The 17,894-nt window shown below is 35.3% G+C and overlaps 2 protein-coding genes across 4 annotated transcripts in view; one reads left to right on the forward strand and one right to left on the reverse strand.

Annotated features, from left to right (window-relative positions):
* Positions 1-3,914, reverse strand: part of LOC120629624 — a 196,258-nt gene extending 192,344 nt beyond the window's left edge. For both annotated transcript variants that reach the window (XM_039898614.1, XM_039898612.1), the window contains exon 1: positions 3,679-3,914. In XM_039898614.1, coding sequence (XP_039754548.1) covers positions 3,679-3,797 — 119 coding nt within the window. In that variant the 5' untranslated portion in view covers positions 3,798-3,914. The remainder of the gene's footprint in view (positions 1-3,678) is intronic.
* Positions 732-2,028, forward strand: LOC120629625. Of its 2 annotated transcripts, none has more exons than XM_039898617.1 (3): positions 732-797; positions 1,054-1,219; positions 1,349-2,028. In XM_039898617.1, the coding sequence occupies exons 2-3, from the start codon at positions 1,057-1,059 to the stop codon at positions 1,984-1,986; spliced, it is 801 nt and encodes a 266-aa protein (XP_039754551.1). In that variant the 5' UTR covers positions 732-797; positions 1,054-1,056; the 3' UTR covers positions 1,987-2,028. The 2 variants fall into 2 exon arrangements, with proteins under 2 accessions (XP_039754551.1, XP_039754552.1); XM_039898618.1 differs by having other exon boundaries at positions 743-792.
* Positions 3,915-17,894: the final 13,980 nt, after the last annotated feature.

Here is a 17,894-nt window from a genome sequence, read left to right on the forward strand (position 1 = left end):
CTCTCAAGATGGGAGGATTTGTCCTTAATCATCACGCTGGGCAGGGTTGGTGATCGCAGGAGATGGCAGTAGTCGCACAGAGGACGCTGCTGCCCGCTCTCCATTATATTCCCTTAGTCGCCCCGTACGATACCCGCGGGAAGAAGAGGGGTAATGACAATTGGATTCTGATCTGCCGTCACCACACGGCACACACGGCTGATCTAGTCTTATCATTGTTGAATGATGCACCTACAAACTTCAATTCGAAAAATAATAAGAAATTTAAGTTTAGGTAAAGATGATATCCATGATATATTAAACATAACAATTATTAATTGTAAAGTCAACATCTCCTGAAGACGCTCCGGTTTCGAAGCGAAACGTGCGTAGAGGGTACATTGCCGAAGATTAGTTCGGTGTGGAGTATAAGGATTGAAGAAATTATAAATTACACCATGCAGATTCTCCTGCTTTTCGCGGACTATAGCAAATTAAGCTTAATTTTCCTAGGTATAATGAGATGAGGGGATTTTCAGTTATTATAAACCAAGATGAGAGTTAAAATAAACTTGTATAAGAAATAAAGGAGTAATTTTATAAAAGCGTTTATTACCGAGTAACGGCAAAAATAAATTCTAGATTCGAAGGAAATTCGCTATTACGCAATCCTGTCCATAAAACAGAAATCCAATAAACGCCCAAATCGATATTGCGAAATGGCCCGAATTTGATTTGAACTGAATTTCAATCGAATCTTTATTCTTATTGGTTGTGTTTAGCTATTCATCGTATTTTTCTTCAACTTTTAAGGCACGGTATTAAAGTTTTAGCTTATTCGAATTATTTGAAGAGAACTTTCATTAATTTCCATTTAAGAGCTTTGTGTATTATTTTTTAATTTGTTTAAAACTGAATTTCGTTTAACATGGCGATGACAAACTTTAAAATTGAATTGAGTCTCACTTTTTAAATTATGATAAATCATACAATATATAATACATAAACACTTTATTAAAATTAACTTTATTGATCATTTTAATTACTTTTTTGCATTTCAATTACTTTCTCAAGGTCATGTGGTTATACATCTGCCTACCTCTATTTGCCTGCTTGAACACAGTCATCTCCCGAGATGTTGGTAAAACTTTGAATATGAGAACCTTACCTCATGTTACCAATTCACTGGTTAATCTTGGAAAAATTGACATTTCCTTTCATTTAAATGTTGATCCAAAAGGTACATGTTTTATTTCTTCTAACTAGTTTTTACTTTTGTCGTTTATAACTTTTATTGTAACTTATGCAATTTAACTAATTTTTAGCCATTTATTCCGTATAAGTTCCGTATATTTTATTTTTCTTTCAGATCTTGTGCCAATGTCTGAAGTACGGAATCAAGTGTCTAGTTCTTTGCTTTCACCTAAATTAGAAACTGTAATTGAAGAATCTTGCCCTTGCTCTGGCCTAAGATACTTCAAGGATACCTCCGTAAACCATCCGTCTGACCTGCTAAACAAAATTCTATCTGGTAACGATTTATTCTCATTCAAGGAACACAACTCTTCTCCATTATGTTGTGACTCTCATGAACACGAGCAAGAAGATGTTCTATTGGAGTTTGTTCCCAAGCAAAGTCAAATGATACAAAAACCACAACTATCTAATTCTAATCCATTTCTACCTTTTTTGCTTAATACCTTCAAACAAAATACGATTTTTCCAACTGTCTCGGCTAAACCAAGAGCAGTAGAAATCTTTTTCTATCCAAAGAAACGTGGAATGTTACCCAGTGATATAGAGAAACTCAAACCTGTAAAAAAAGACGACGTTATACAAATTGTCGGAGACAAAGAAATAAGAAATGATTTCAAGACAATGAAATTCGTGCCACCTCGTCCTTCATCGGTGAAAAAAGATTTGACTTTGCAAGAAAAAAATAAATCTGTGACTAAAAAGAAGGTAGAGGTAACGGCTACTGATAAACATTTGAATACCGTACGATAATTTTAATTGGAATATGATAATAAATATTATTTTTCGGGGATATATTTTATTTAACCCTAGATTTGTTAGATAAACACAACTACAATTTTTTTTATTTGCTTTTACCTTCTGAAATTATGATTATCATTAATCTATTCAAGAACATTACAATTGTACTGTAAGCAACTTCATTTGAAACAAACGAAGCACTCAACTGTGGCATCGTACACGAGGAAAATACAAAATTCGAGATACATAGCATGTTGTGTCACTATATTCCAAAAACAAACAAAAGAAAGCAAGCAACAGAACAAAAAAATTGGAATTTTATTCAAAGACGATTTGGTCCAACAATGAGGATAACGTAAAGTTTGTACGTGAGGTGAATCTAATCGCCTCTCATCTCCATAAAGTTAGATTATAAGCATTATGTTGAGAAACAAAGCTGCCGAAAATTGAATTAAGCCGGTGCCCTAAGTGTATTAAATGGTTAATAAAAATAAACGCTGCTTTACGTCCAAGGATCATGACTTATATATAGAATATTATTAGATAACCGATCACAGCAGATGAAAGAGGAGCTATCGTTATCTATTATATCGTTATATATAGTTATCTAGGAGCTCCTATTAGTGCTGTATTATAGCTATAGCACATACTGAAGATCGTTTTAGCCATTAAATACCAGTTAAACCTGTTTAAAAAAGGAAAATAATCCATATAAATGTTATACTGCGAAATTGTGTACTCGAAGTTTATTTGATTATTTATACGTATGTTATATATCTATGTTCGGATCGACCACTGCAGCTGACCTTGAAAAAACTTTTTATCCTGGAACATCATGTTCCCGGATTTAATAATTTTAAATTATTTAATTTCAATGCACGGATAAACCGATGTTTTGCGTAGAAATAAATTGAATTTTGGTGACGAAGATACGATCATTTTTACTAGAGGTAAACTAACTGTTTATGCGGAATTTATAACAAACGAAGTTGCGGGCAGCTAGTAAGTTAAAACTGTGCTAGTATTAGTAGTAGACAAAGTCAATAAAAAAAAAAAATTGTTTTTAACAGAATTTTGGGTTGTTTCTTCAAGTTCAAGGTCTCAAGTTTAAGAATTTATATTTTGTCAGCTATTTCAGCTAAGGCCCAGTAACGGTTACCCGTCTGAATGAAACATATTAGTCGCCATCTTGATTTTAAGGTTTCGTCTTGTGCACGGACAAGAAAGCAGACGTATATTCTCCAAATGCCATGTACATGTTATAATCTCACTAACATGTACACATTTTTTACGTAATGTAAGGCATCATAATTTCATAAGTGTCATCTATGGGCTACTGAATATCTTAATATATATAAATCTCCTGTCACAATGTTTGTCCGCGATGGACTCCTAAACTATTTAAGCGATTTTGATTTTAATTGGCACACCGTGAGCAGTCTGGTCTAACTTAAGAGATAGGATAGCTTAGATCTTTAATTATAGTCGCAATTAGTTATTTTATTGCAAATTATTTGTCTATAATTAATTGACAGTCACATGTTATATATATATATATATATATATATATATACTACTATAATCATTTAAGGCTTAGCGATACTGAATACTTTAAAAACAAAATCAAACGCAGACGAAGTCGCGGGCAACAGCTAGTATTATATATAATATTGTTATAATATTGTTTTGAAAAAAAATACTCACTGTTTTTCTTTCCTCTGCTGCCTTTTCTTCTTGAAAGCTCTTTTAACCCTCAGAAGAAGGAATGCGGCCCGGTCTATGGTTAGCACAGAGGGCCGCTTGGCGGCGCCACTCTCGTCCATCCCCTCCTCTTCGTCCCCCGCCTCATCGCACAACTTCAGGCCTAGCCATCGTTGTTTTGATGTTGTTCTCGTTGTGACGTCGGGGAAAACGCACGCAAATTAATACTGCACCCGCGTCAAAACTGCATTTCTATTTAAAACACGATTTGTATTTTATTTTTTCAACTATATCTTAATATTTTCTTATTAATTAATAGAGTAATTCTGGTTGATCTTAGAGACTATTTAGTTTCACAACACTCCACTTCTTTTATTTCTACACTCAAACTACACTAGTTTCGCACTTTTCACTATAAAATGTGGCAGTAACTTTAGCAATGCGGACACTGGGGCATCTGAAACAAAGGAAGAAAGTTTTTAAATAAATTAATGTAATTGAAAAGCTTCGCTACGCCAGGCCCGCTTGGGAAAGACTCTGCAGTTTATTAAAATGCCCTCGATGTTTACGTACTTATTAAAAACCTATGAACCATGTGAAATATCATTGATTTATTATTATTAATAAAGTTTAATGTGATTGAATATCAAGATATGTTATTAGCTACAGGGGTAAACGAGATAAGAATGCCAGGGGCTTATCTGTATAGATAGATATTTATATAAAGAATGTTTAAATAAATAAATATACATACTACGACACTACACACCTCGACATCTAGCCCCAAAGTAAGCTTAGCTTGTGTTGTGGGTACTGAGATGGACTGATGAATAATTTTATGAATAATATACATAAATACTTATAATATATAGATAAACACCCAGCCACTGAAAGACATTCATGTTCATCACAAAAACATTGTCCAGCTGTGGGAATGGACCCTACGGCCTTCGACTCAGAAAGCAGGGTCGCTGCCCACTGCGCCAATCGGCCAACAAATGTTTTCAGTGATATGTTTTTCTAGAGACAAAAATCTAGTGAAAAGATACTATAATATTGAATATTTCCTTACCAAGCAATATCGGCCTTATAAATAATGAAACGACTATGGGTCATTAATTAGGTTAGAAGGCTGGCCACTGCAGCCTTCATAGTTATCCTTTTTATAGCCACTCAAAATACCTCGGTTTATTATTACCAGGCCACGTAGTACAGTGCGAAGTCTTTCATCATTTTACTGAGCTTTTTCAGCAAGAAAAGGTAACCGAATCGAATGAATCAATTACAAATTTGACGGCCTATTGGCGCAGTTTGTCGCGATCCTGTTTTCCAGGCCCAAGGCCGTGGATTCGATTCCCACAAATGGAAAATGTTTGTGTGATGAACATGTAAGTTTTTCAGTATCTGGGTGTTTATCTGTACGTTTTAAGTATTTCTGTATATTACTCATAAAAATATTCATGACTCATCTTAGTACCCATAACACAAGCTACGCTTACTTTGGTGCTAGAGGGCGATTTGTGTTGTCGTAATATATTGATTTATTTACTGGAACATTTGATAACTATACCTCGATATTATGTTAAAAACTAGCAATTTTTACAATAGCGATATGATTTTTATTAAATTTATTAAGTAGTTAAATAATTAAAAATATATTTGATTCACCGCGAATGTTTATTGGCCAGTTATAATCGGTAATTTCAATAGAGACTAAAATGGCGCGATACCAAATTCCTTCTGTATATTGCATAAAGGTATTTTTGATATCCATCAGCCCAAGAAACAGTGAAAGTATATATCCTTGTAAAAGTCCTTGTAACCTAATTTATATACCTACGGAAGGATATTATGTAAACCCATTCAATGTTTTGTTTAACTATCGAAACCACTAACAATTAATTATTATATTGTTTACTAACCTATTTAAATTTAATTTATGTCCATAAAAATAAAACAAAAATAAAATCGCTGTGCAGTTAACTAGACTACATAAAATTGCTAATTCATAATTCATTCAAGAGCTAGTTTATTATTTTATAATAAACTACTAGTTTATTATTTTATAATAAACAAGCGGACCGCAGCGCCATCTGTCGGGCTGATTTGTGAATCTAAACCATCCAGGGTGCCACCCAAACGCATACCAAAAAATTCATTCAAATCGGTCCAGCCGTTTAGGAGGAGTTCAGTGACATACACACGCACACAAGACCAATGTAATCTTTGAGATGTCTCTCAATTAGTTCAAAGTTAATATAAAACGTAAGCTTTCAGAAAAATCCTATTGTACTGATAAGTATTACTTTAACGATAAAAAAGCTTGGGTGTTCATTGCCCTAACTTCATAGCTTAAAATGAATTTACTGTGAGATGGTGATAACGAAAAAAATAGCCCGGCTAAGTTTGTTGTGGGCTCTTCTTAGACCAGGGCGCGTTTGGAACCCTTGTACCCACCATCCCCTTACGTTATGTAAACATATATGTATGAACGCTTCATAAGTGCCTGTGCCTACATGAATAAAGAAATTTTGAATTTGAATTTTGATTTTATTACACTGTTAAGTAGTCCGACGAATAGTACTGTCCCAAATAATCTGAAGATCTTCATTAGACACAGTACCCTAAGGGGGTACTGTTTATAAAAAAGGATTATAAGGTCGGTTTGCCAAACCAATTATCGTTTTAAAACTCCTTTGCGTTATCTTTATGAGTTTCCAGAGCATATGTCTTGATACAATATTAAACCCTACACAATAAATTGAGTAATTTCTTTGAGAACGCTCCCTAATTTAGATACTTTCCTACAATAGGGCATTTCACTTTTATAAACAAGTTGTAAAAAACCTTCAGGGTAAAATAGTCCTCACGAAATTTAGTTAGGGAAAAAATTCCGTCGTAGCACTTCATGGCATTATGCAAAACCTTTAAGATGATAAGACCCTCCCTGTAAAAATATTTGAAGAAGTCCGATTCTTTGGAGCTAAGCTTATAATATACAAGCCTTTCTATTCAAGTTTTCCAGTATTTTTTATCTCTTTTTAGGTTTGGATTGAGTTAAACAAGTCTTGCATTTATTATAAATGCCTCGTTATTCTAATTATTTGGTTAGCATGTGATAAAGACTAATACACCGGTAGGCATCTTTGCATCGTTCGAGTCCATGTAGGACTGAAGTGTATCGAAATAGCAGTCTTATTTATATCAAAATAACCACCAACTAACTAAATAACAACTCAATGACATGAACATTGGTTTTTAATCAAATTTGTAAAAGTCCTCTCTGACACATATGAATTTATAGTTATAGGCAACTTAAATGTTTAATTGTTTACCCACTTTATAAATTTACTGTAACCCGTGTTCAGATAACGAGAGCCTGGGTTTGAATCACGAGCGGACCAAAAATTAATAGGTACGTATTCGATGTCAACTTCTATGCATCGAAACTAAGTCGCAGTGTATACTACATTAATAGTAACAAAATAAATGTCCTAGACAACCAGCAATCAGTTTTATTTCATTTCATAATCTATAATACAGTCCACAATCTATTTGTAGACAACAGTGCATTTTTCTTTTTTTTTAATCTCATTACCAGCCCGTATTAATAAGTTTAAAGGTGAACGAAAAAATCGTGAAAATACCTGAAGGCTGATTACGTATCGTGCAAACCACTCACGACAGCGAAAATCATACAATAATTGCTGTCCAATTGCTAACTCGTATCATGTATCAGCGATCGCAAACCCATTGCAATCAGCGATCGCAAAACCAGTGACAGTTTGCACTATGTAGAATGATCGATGAACTAAATTTAAATTTACCTATAGATATAGAAACAAAATTTAAATCAACTAAAATGTGATAATATATTAAATAAATCAGTATACTTTATTTAATAATTCTGTAAGCATTACTCCTTGCCTTAATAACTACTTCTAATTAAAATTAGTAACTTAAAAATCATTCAGATGTCACGTGACGCAAATATTGCGTAGCTGCTTGGTTTCAATAGTCACTTAGTGACTTCTTTATTACTGAATATTTGTTTAGTGTTAATATATTATAGAACAGTAAATACTGTATATCTAAACTCAACAAATACTTATCTAATATTGAAATATTCGTGAAAAAAACTTATAAAAGTTATACTTCTTTGGCGTAACAAGATAAAAATCTTTTAAAATTTTTTATTATTCGCCTTATTCTAAGTTTGTAGAAAAAACGACACTAACAATAGAAAATAGGGATATACATTGAAAGTTTTATTATAATGCATTAACTAGTTAAACAAAGTGTATTTAAATATCACAAAAAAAACTATTTCTACATAATAAAAAAATGGATATAATAAACATAATTAAATTGGGAATACTAATAGACTCATTATCGGATACCCAAGTTTCACTCAACATTAAAATTTGAGATTTTTGTACAATCGAATCAATTAAATTAACGGATACACTGTCAAACCTTATAGCCAACTTCATGGTGTCTGTTTTTTGTTACGGTGTGCGCGCGCATCGTTAAAATCTACTCTCATCATTTTTCCATAACGCGCCAAAAGAAGTATAACTTCAATAAGCATCTTCCTTATGTGGCGTATTATTGGTGGAAGTGGGCACTAGTAGTCGCCCTAATAGAAACAGTACCTATATCTTAGCCAGAGCTGGTAAAACATCTCCCTTCCTCTACTCTCTCTACTACTTTTTTCTTTTCGTAAATCGTTCGCACCTAAATACCTAACGTGGGAGTCGCGCGTGTACTTTTCCAAATTTTGTATTCACAAATGAGCTTACCCGAATATCGCCTGGGAACGGTTTGTGGACGATTAGATTACCTACGTAAGGGGAATAAAACCATTTTTGGTAAATCGTGAGCAATTCGGTTTCAAATTTCAATATTTTATTTTAAGTAAATGGTGCCACTTCTTTTGTAAACAAAATAACCTTAACACAATAATTGATCATCATCATCATATAAACTCATTACAGGCACATTACAGGGCACGGGTCTCCTTCAACAATAAGGCCTTATCCGTGGGGTTAAGGCCGTAATCCACCACGCTGGCCCAGTGCGGATTGGTGGACTCCACACACCTTTGAGTGGTGAACTCTCAGGCATGCAGGTTTCAGCACGATGTTTTCCTTTACCGTTGAAGCAAGTGATATTTTAATTACTTAAAACGCATATAGCTTAGAAAAGTTAGAAGTGTGTACTGGGATTCGAACTCGGCCTCCCAAAAGTGAAATCGAAGTCCTACCCACTGGGATTCCGCTTCGCAATAATTGATACAAACATATTAATGCCAATATTAGCGCCTCACTGGTCTAGTGTTGAACTTGTTGGACTTATGATGATGAAGTCACGTTCGATCCCCGGGACGGGCCAATAAATAGTATTGGGTTTATCTGTCCAGAAATTCTTAGTACCAGTCCGGAGTTGGAAAATTCGCGGTAATATTACTTAGTGTAACGAATAAGACGTCAGCCTGTGCACCGACCACAGATTATAGATAGACAATTTGTCAAAGCCAAGCCGCCATGTTGTCGTACCTCACCGCCATGCCAAAAATGCCGCCATTATGGCTTGGTACGTCAAGCTAGCCAAAGCCCACCATTTTTTTGAAAAGTATAAAAATATTTTGTTGTACCAATATTGTTTTATTTGCGTATCCGTTACATTAGCAAATACTTTCGAAGTTTTAATAAACACAGACGATATAGCGATAACAAGTCTGTAGAGGACAGACCGACAGCCATACAATACCACAAAGCTATAGAGGTCTCTTTTTCACAACGAACTTATTAATAAAAATTTCAGATCAGTGGTGCTAATATTTTAACTACATTGACACATCTGAACAGCGCTTTCCTTTTTCAGGGATACAGTGTGAAAGTGACAGTACTAATGAAAAAGGCATTTCTCGGCTTATGCGGTATTTGTAAAAGGAAATAATTACTTACTGAAGAAATTTTTATTCAGAATTCTTTGGTGAGAAAGAAACCACTATAATTTCGTCGTCTTGTATGTCCGTCTGTCTGCCCTCACAATCGTGATAACGCTATATCGTCTGTGTCTATTAAAAGTTTGAAAATGTTTGCAACATTAACATTCATTGACTGGACCTAATGTAAAATGTTTGTATGCTATCATCTTTTAACATTGTTTTTCTCAACAGTTTAAAAAAAATCGTTAGATAGTTACTTTTTTACGTTCTTAATAATTAAACATTGATAAAACGGCTGATCACAGCTAATTTTGCAATAAATAAATAAATATACTACGACAATACACACACCGCCACCTAGCCCCAAAGTAAGCGTAGCTTGTGTTATGGGTTCTAAGACGACTGATGAATATTTTTATGAATAATATACATAAATACTTAGAATATACATATAAACACCCAGACACTGAAAAACATTCATGCTCATCACACAAACATTTTCCAGTTGTGGTAATCGAACTCACGGCCTTGGGCTCAGAAAGCAGGGTTCCTGCAAACTGCGCCAATCGTCAAAGATTATGAGCAACAAATATGTTTGTTACAATGTTACGAAGATGGAAGTTCTATTCAAACAGCATGAATTATTTACTAGTTTGATTCACAATACAGCGACTGGCATATATTTACCTCGGCAATACCATACCATACCACGTACCATATTACGTAAGTAGCACGAATAAATACAATATTTTAAATAGTGCACCGTATTACACTGAACTTAATATATTTCTTGAACTTTCTACTTATCTACTTCTCTTCCTTGGATAAGATACTGTCAACTATGTACCTACTCTTAAATAGAAGCAGGCGTTACTTTGTGGAATTCCATGATATTTTATGAAAATTATGCTTTACTATACTACGCGAAAAATATAATTGGCTAAACTACGCGAAAAACAAGAGTATCTGTAAGGTGTAATTTATAATTTCTTCAATCTCTATGTTCCACACAAAACAGTTCTTCGGCAATTCTTCGGTACCCTCTACGCACGTTTCGCTCCGACAGCGGAGCATTCTTAGAAGATGATGACTTTACAATGAATAATTGTTAAGTAACAATAACATAAGTTAATAATAAGTTTTAACAATGCATTGTAAAGTCAACATCTCCTACATATGCTCCAGACCAGAGAAAAATAATAAATTATAAATTCTCAAATCTCCCAGACTAGCCAGACCGGATCAGAGAAAATTATTATTCGCTTCGGTTTCTACGCAAGATCGTACCAGGACGCTTAATCGTTTAGCGGCTCATCTTCGTCGGTAGGGTGGTAACTAGCCACTGTCTTCTGCCGTGACCTGACCAGATAGAATTCAGAAACTATAAATTTCCAAATTTATAGTTTCTGAATATTATCGAAGGTCGAACCCGGGAACTTCCACTTAAAACCACAGCGCTCACCACAGCGCCAAGGAGGTCGTCGGAAATCTTACGACCGGCTCTCGTACTATGATGAGATATGTCCAGCGGCAGTCAATTCCACGTAATAGCCAGTCCCGACCAAATATGAAGTCGTAAAATTTCCAACTAAACTAGTGGTTTTATTACGGGTTTTATGGTTAAAGGTGCATGTATGAATTTTAACTAAAGGTCTGTTGTTTTTACCTGACGACCTTTGAGGCCTAGTGGTGAGCCCTGTGGAATTAAGTCGGGTTCGATCCCGAATCTGTGATGAATCTGTTTCTAAATTTTCTCTGGTCACACTGGTCTGGTTTTGTGGGAGGCTTCTGCCGTGGCTGGTTACCACCCTACCGACGAAGATGAGCCGCTAAGCGATTAAGCGTGCCGGTACGATCTTGCGTAGTAACCGAAGCAGAAGAAGAAGTAAAAAGTTTAAAGCAAAACATAATGTAGACATGCAAAGAAGGCCTTATTGCTGCAATGAATCTCTTACAGGCCACGTTTGTAGGCAAGACTTATAGCAAGAGAACGGAATAGTGCCAAGAGTGTTCTTATATATCCATATATACCAAAATGTATAGATACAAATACATACATAATTGAAATAAATAAACGTAATATATAAATACATATATAACATACATAATATGTAAAAATATATGCACAAGTAGATTTAATAAACATAATTCACGTAGTAAAGCAAACACTCAAAGAGAGCTAAATAAATATGTATTAGTTTAGGCGGTCCGAACTCGGGATACCTATTTACCATTGGGTCAACTTTGATCAATCAACTTTATTGACCATATTATCCTACAGCACGGCTAGCATAGGCAGAGTACATTACCTCCCTGGAGGAAGGATATAAATTTATCTTCTCCAACTGCTTTATCAACTCTCAGAGCACTGGCGCGCAGGTGGAAATAATATCCAAATAATAATATGTGCAATGCGGGGGTAAACTTCTCCTATTCCCTGTTCCAGTGCTTTAGCAGGTGGAAACGTTTATTATATCCCTTGTCATGGGGTATAATCGGGGGATATAATTTTTTGTCTCCTGCCTTTGCTAGCCCTGCTGATGTCAAAAAGGGCATAGACAGTAGTAGAGCTTTTTTGTGACAGAGCTCGTCAGGGGAAGTCCGCCATGCTTATTTCTGCCGACAAGCGTCATTGCTGTGTTGTAAGAGCGTGGTTGCCAGTGCAATTACAAGCACTAACTAAACATTTTATACACTACTAGCGTACCCAGCCCGCTTCGCCGGGCTAGATTCTGCTTTATTTTATTTAAACAATAAACTTACATCATTACATTTTTAATTTAAGTCTCATAATATATTAAATCATTTATTTATCTCCGTATTCATTCTCTTCTCGAGCGGGTGAAGATCATTATCTACACCCATGTACACCCAACAATAGAATATCATCATAGTAAATAAAAGCTGTATTTGACAGTTTGACAGTTGAAAAAGTGCTCCGATCGTCACCAAACTTTACAGGATTACTCGCCAGGTCAATTCGGAGATTCCTTGAAAGTTCAATTGAAATCGGTCCAGCCGTTTCGGAGCCTATACAGAACATACCCACACACTTTCTCTTTTATATATATAGATGGAAGATTGATTGATGGACACAGGGCGCATGCCATAAGAAATACTGTTTTTTCTATAATTTACTATGAGGTGAGCCATTGTCTATAGATTATGGTTTTCCTTTTACCACGAGGAGGGCCATCTGCTTGGCTGTGAAAAAAGGGAATTACTTCTACGGCTTTCAGCAGACAGATTGTTCCAGAGCATAATAGCTTTAAAGGTGAAAGAATTACCGAAGAACTTCGTTTTACATAATACCGATTACCGATTAGTTTTTGGTTTAATATTACTGCTACACATTAACAGGTTGGCCCGTTACCATCTTAGACTGCATCACAACTTACCTGCAGTGAGATTGCAGTCAAGGGCTGACTTGTAGTTAAAAAACAAAGACTATGAAATAGGAAATTCTGACATCACCTACAACCGCGTTCACTTAAACAACTTCTGTTATTTGAATTCAATTTATAATTTTTTCCATTTCGTAACTTGAGGCATCTAAAAGTTGTGCTAGAATGAAAACATACATAGCACATCTACTATGAGCTGTGATACAAAAAAAGTTTAATTCGTATTTTAAAGAACTGCAATTTTTATTTAAATTATACTGTCCACTACCCTACCTTTAGCGGAATGGGATTAAATCCAACGTGCCAGGGCGGGTTCTGAAAGGATTAGAAAGTTTAATTATGGTTGAAACGAGGCCGACGTTTTGATTGCACTCATTTTACTGTCCTTAACCCTTTTTAAATTTGACGTGCCTGTGTGTCACTTTGTGTGTGTGTGTATGCGCGCGCGCGCGCGCTTGTGCGCGCGTGTGCGTGTGTGTGTGTGTGTGTGTGTGTGTGTGTGTGTGCGTGTGTGTGTGTGTGTGCGCGCGTGTGTGTGTGTGTGTGTATGGCTGTGGCATCGTGTTAACCAACGAATTAAACGATTTTGATTATGTTTTTTGTTTGAAAGATGAATTAGTCCGGAGTGTTCTGTGAAAATGGCGTGTAACATATTTTTTCACAACTACACAACATATACAACGTGTAAAAGAAAACCGAAATAATATTTTACAGTCCTTGGAGGAAAAATATTTTGTCTCTGAGACTTATCTGTGAAACCGAAACGCGAACAGTTCTGAGAAATCCACTGCCATAGTTTTTACTGAAAAAAATTCAGATACAGCCATCATCACATGCAAAATTAAATTCAATTGATTTGTGACTGACTGAATCTATTAGAAAGGTACGCGTCCCAAAATTGGGCCTAAAGTGATCAAAGATTTCGAGTCAGGGTATTACAAAATGCGAACACATAATAAATGCGTAGATAAATTTGCTATAATAGAAAATACGCAGTGTCAACCAATACACCTGTTTATAGTTAAGTTCAAAGGAGTCACTCTAAGCATTAAACCAATATAGCAAGAGAAGTAGAAACTCAAATACCTTGTTCGATGTAGATATTATGCTAACTGTTTCTTGTGAGTTGTGAGCGACATTCCTTTTTTCCGATATTGTAAGATATAGAGACCACCATAATAATATTTTCTTCTTAACTTTAGCAAAACAAATATTATAATTAAAAGTTTGACTGATATATTAGGTATTGACACACTAACCAATTGTTTTCTTTCTGAAGTCATAATAATTTATGTTCTAAGAGAAACAAAAAGATACGTTATCACTTATCAAATTATATTGGAAAATCGTTAAGCGTTTAACTCGAAAATCACAGAGTAATCCATTACAAAGTGTGACACTTTTGATAGCAGCTCGATGTGTATAGATTACCCAAGGTTTACCCAGATTATAATGTTCTAGAATGATCCATATAACACCTAAATTACATCGATCGCAATGATTGATATCTGTTAGAGCAATTAACTCAACTAACTAGGTGAATAATTTTAAGTTAAAACTTTTTATAGCTTCATAGTATAGGAACTAGCTGTATCCAAGCGTTCCTCTCATGCCAACTCTAGGCCAACTACAGGACACTGGTTTCCTCCCTCAATTAGTATGGGTTAGTACTATAGTAGTCCGCCACGCTGGCCCAGTGCGGATTGGTGGACTCGACACACCTTTGATAACATTATGGAAAACTCTCAGGCATGCAGGTTTCCTCACGAAGTTTTCCTTCACCTTCAGTATTTTAATTACTTAAAACGCACATAACTTTGAAAATTGAGAGTTGCGTGGTAGAATTCGAATTCGGCCCCCCGAAGGTGAAGTCGAGGTTCAACCGACCGAGCTATCACTGATTCTAACTTAACCGTATCCACACGTTAAGTAACATTTTTATTTATATTTATTTCTCGGATTTAGAAAGTATATATATCTCTGTAGTGGTTCATCAGATGGGCCAAAAAAACTACAAAATAAATGCTGATAAGAAACCCTTAGGATATTGTTGAGTGTTATTTTCTATGCACTTGTACGTAAAAGAAGTATAATTAAGAATAAACTGTTTAAATATCATGCAGACGCCGGCACCCACTGTTAAGAGATCGTGACTTTGTTAATAAAAGTGCTACGGTAACAGGTTAAGTAACGTATATTTTATGTACTCTTCAATTTATAAGTAGTTAAGAAGCTTAACAAAGTTTCGTTATAAGCGCATCATGGGTCTACCTCGGATTATCAGCGAAAACTTAGATTATCCCCCGCCTACGTGCTACACCGCAGAGATAAACTACTATATGTAACTGGGCTGTAATCCGTGATGATAGGGTTAACTACAACGCTGGAGTTGTACAGTCAAGTTAACTAACTACAAACAGTTTAAACTGTATTAGAGTAGTATATTGAAGTCAGCGCACACTTCAAGTGCTAGTTATTCAGCATTGAAGATTTATAATATAGAAATTATAAGTCTGCGAAATTGAAGTGCTTGAGGGGAGTGTACGATTGTGTCTATGAGTAAGGTAACACGGCTTTTGACGGCCGAATGGCGCAGTTCGCAGCGACCCTGCGTTCTGAGTACAAGGCCGTGGGTTCGATTCCCACAACTGGAAAATGTTTGTGTAATGAACATGATTGTTTTACAGTGTCTGTTTATCTGTGTATTATAAGTATTTTATGTGTATTATATTCATAAAAATATTCAACAGCTATCTTAGTACACATAACACAAGCTACGCTTATTTTGGGGCTAGATGGCGATGTGTGTATTGTCGTAGTATGTTCATTTATATGCTAAGCTAAATTGCCTAGTTTAGCATTGGCTACACCAACTCCAAATTGCGCCCTTAGCGTTCCTTAAGTTTGCGTCGAGCGTGCGACAAAACATAAGATGCACCACCAAGATTTTGTACTATGGGACTCAGGTTACCTTACAGAACAAAAAAAAAGTTAAAGGATAAAATATTCACCAGTCATCTTAGTACCCATAACACAAGCTACGCTTATTTTGGGGCCAGACGGCGATATGTGTATCGTCGCAGTATATATATTTATTAAATTATAAAAAAAATACATATTATGATGTTTACTAATTATCTGTACTATCGATTAATTTATAATGAAAATACCTCCTTTTATCAGACGATAATCGCTACAATTGTATACACAAGATACCAGACTCGCACATAATATACCTTTTTTGGCCTCCAATCATTTTGAATGGGGACCTTTACTTGAGTAACCATTGTTGTATGAAGTATGTAGGCTTACCCTTTTGTAACGATTTGTGATACACGCGAAAGGGGTAATAGCAAGGACTATCAAGCAAAATTGTATGGAGCAGACATATCCCTGTCCTCTAATACAAAAGCATTTCTTGCTAAGGGGAAATGCTATTCAATGTAGGTACACTCCGACAAACACAATCATATGGTACCTACAATTCAATGCAATGCTTTAAGTGCGATTGCAGGTAAGCATTTTTTCAGAAATCCTTAGCCGTATGCAAAATATTTTTATAGTAATACAAGCTGTTGCCGCATTCTTCGTCCGCGTTTATTGCGGCTTTTTACAAATTCCGTAGGTAACGTTCGTTTACAGGCGATAAAAAGGTATATGTTGTCTCTGTTCTTTATTTATTTATACATTTATTTATTCATTCATTAATTAATTTGTTCTTCAACTATTTCATTCATTCATTCACTCATTTGTTAATGCATTCATTCATTATTTTATTTATTTGTTATGTTTGCCAACAGATTATACACTAAAACTAGCTTAGGAACTACAAAATTGAGAAACATAAAGTTGTAGTGTTAATCCAATAACTGGCAAACTAACTCAAACTCTATGCCAAAAAAGTGGATTGGTTGCTCACTTACTCCGCTCAGCAAGGGCAAACAAACAAACAAATATATTTTCGCCAAAATGAAGTATCGTGAATTCGTTGATTATTGAGGGCGTAAAGTAAAGTCAAACATACATACTTTCGCTACTATATTATTAGCATGGATTTGCAGGTCTAAGCAAATGGCCCAACGGATGGATAATTGAAAACCATAAACATTAGTAAACAGAGCATCTCTTCGCAGGACATCCACATGAGTTGTAGGTGATAAGCCTCATGTTCCTGTAACTACACCGGAAACCACGCCCTTCAGACCGGAACAAAACATTGCAAAAGTTGCGCTTGAAATAAACATTGTGTTTGTACTTACACGGATGAACTCCGTCACAAAAAGCTCTACTTCTTCTAGAAATGGAAGAATGAATCCCTAAAGTGATTATCATATACTAGCTTCTACCCGCGACTTCGTCTGCGTGAACTTCAATATTGGGTCTAAAAGTCTAAAAGTTAACAATTTTTAATCCTACCACGGGAACTATTTGAAAGATCTGTATAGATATAGAAAGTACATCCTTCCTTCCTTTTCCATAGCAATGGTGACATGCATACCAAATTTCGCAGCTGTCTGCCCGCGACTTAGCTCTTTAACAATTTTCCCTCAAGAACTACTTAAGGAATCGTGATAAAAGGTAGCCTATGTTCTACATGTCAAAGGCCACATGCATGCCAAATTTCATCCAAATCTCCTTTTTTACAAGTTACAATTATAGCTAAATAATAAGTAATGTCTTAATTTCAATCTGTTTATGTATGTTCCGGGGGCGAGGGCTGGTTATCCTTACACACACAAACACAAATAAAATCTAGCTAGGATAGCCAGTTCGTCAACTCATTATAGGTGCAATTTTTATGAAAGAAATAAAAGATATTATTATTAAATCCGTACAACCGATTTTGCGTGATTGAGTAACAT

This window comes from Pararge aegeria, chromosome 14 (assembly GCF_905163445.1).
Source record: "Pararge aegeria chromosome 14, ilParAegt1.1, whole genome shotgun sequence".
NCBI lineage: Eukaryota > Metazoa > Arthropoda > Insecta > Lepidoptera > Nymphalidae > Pararge > Pararge aegeria.

Excerpts from the sequence above, each read along its gene's own strand:
- LOC120629625 (XM_039898617.1), top strand. The coding sequence starts at position 1,057 with ATGTGGTTATACATCTGCCTACCTCTATTTGCCTGCTTGAACACAGTC. Across the intron at positions 1,220-1,348 it reads TTTAAATGTTGATCCAAAAG|ATCTTGTGCCAATGTCTGAA; the intron begins GTACATGTTTTA and ends TTTTTCTTTCAG.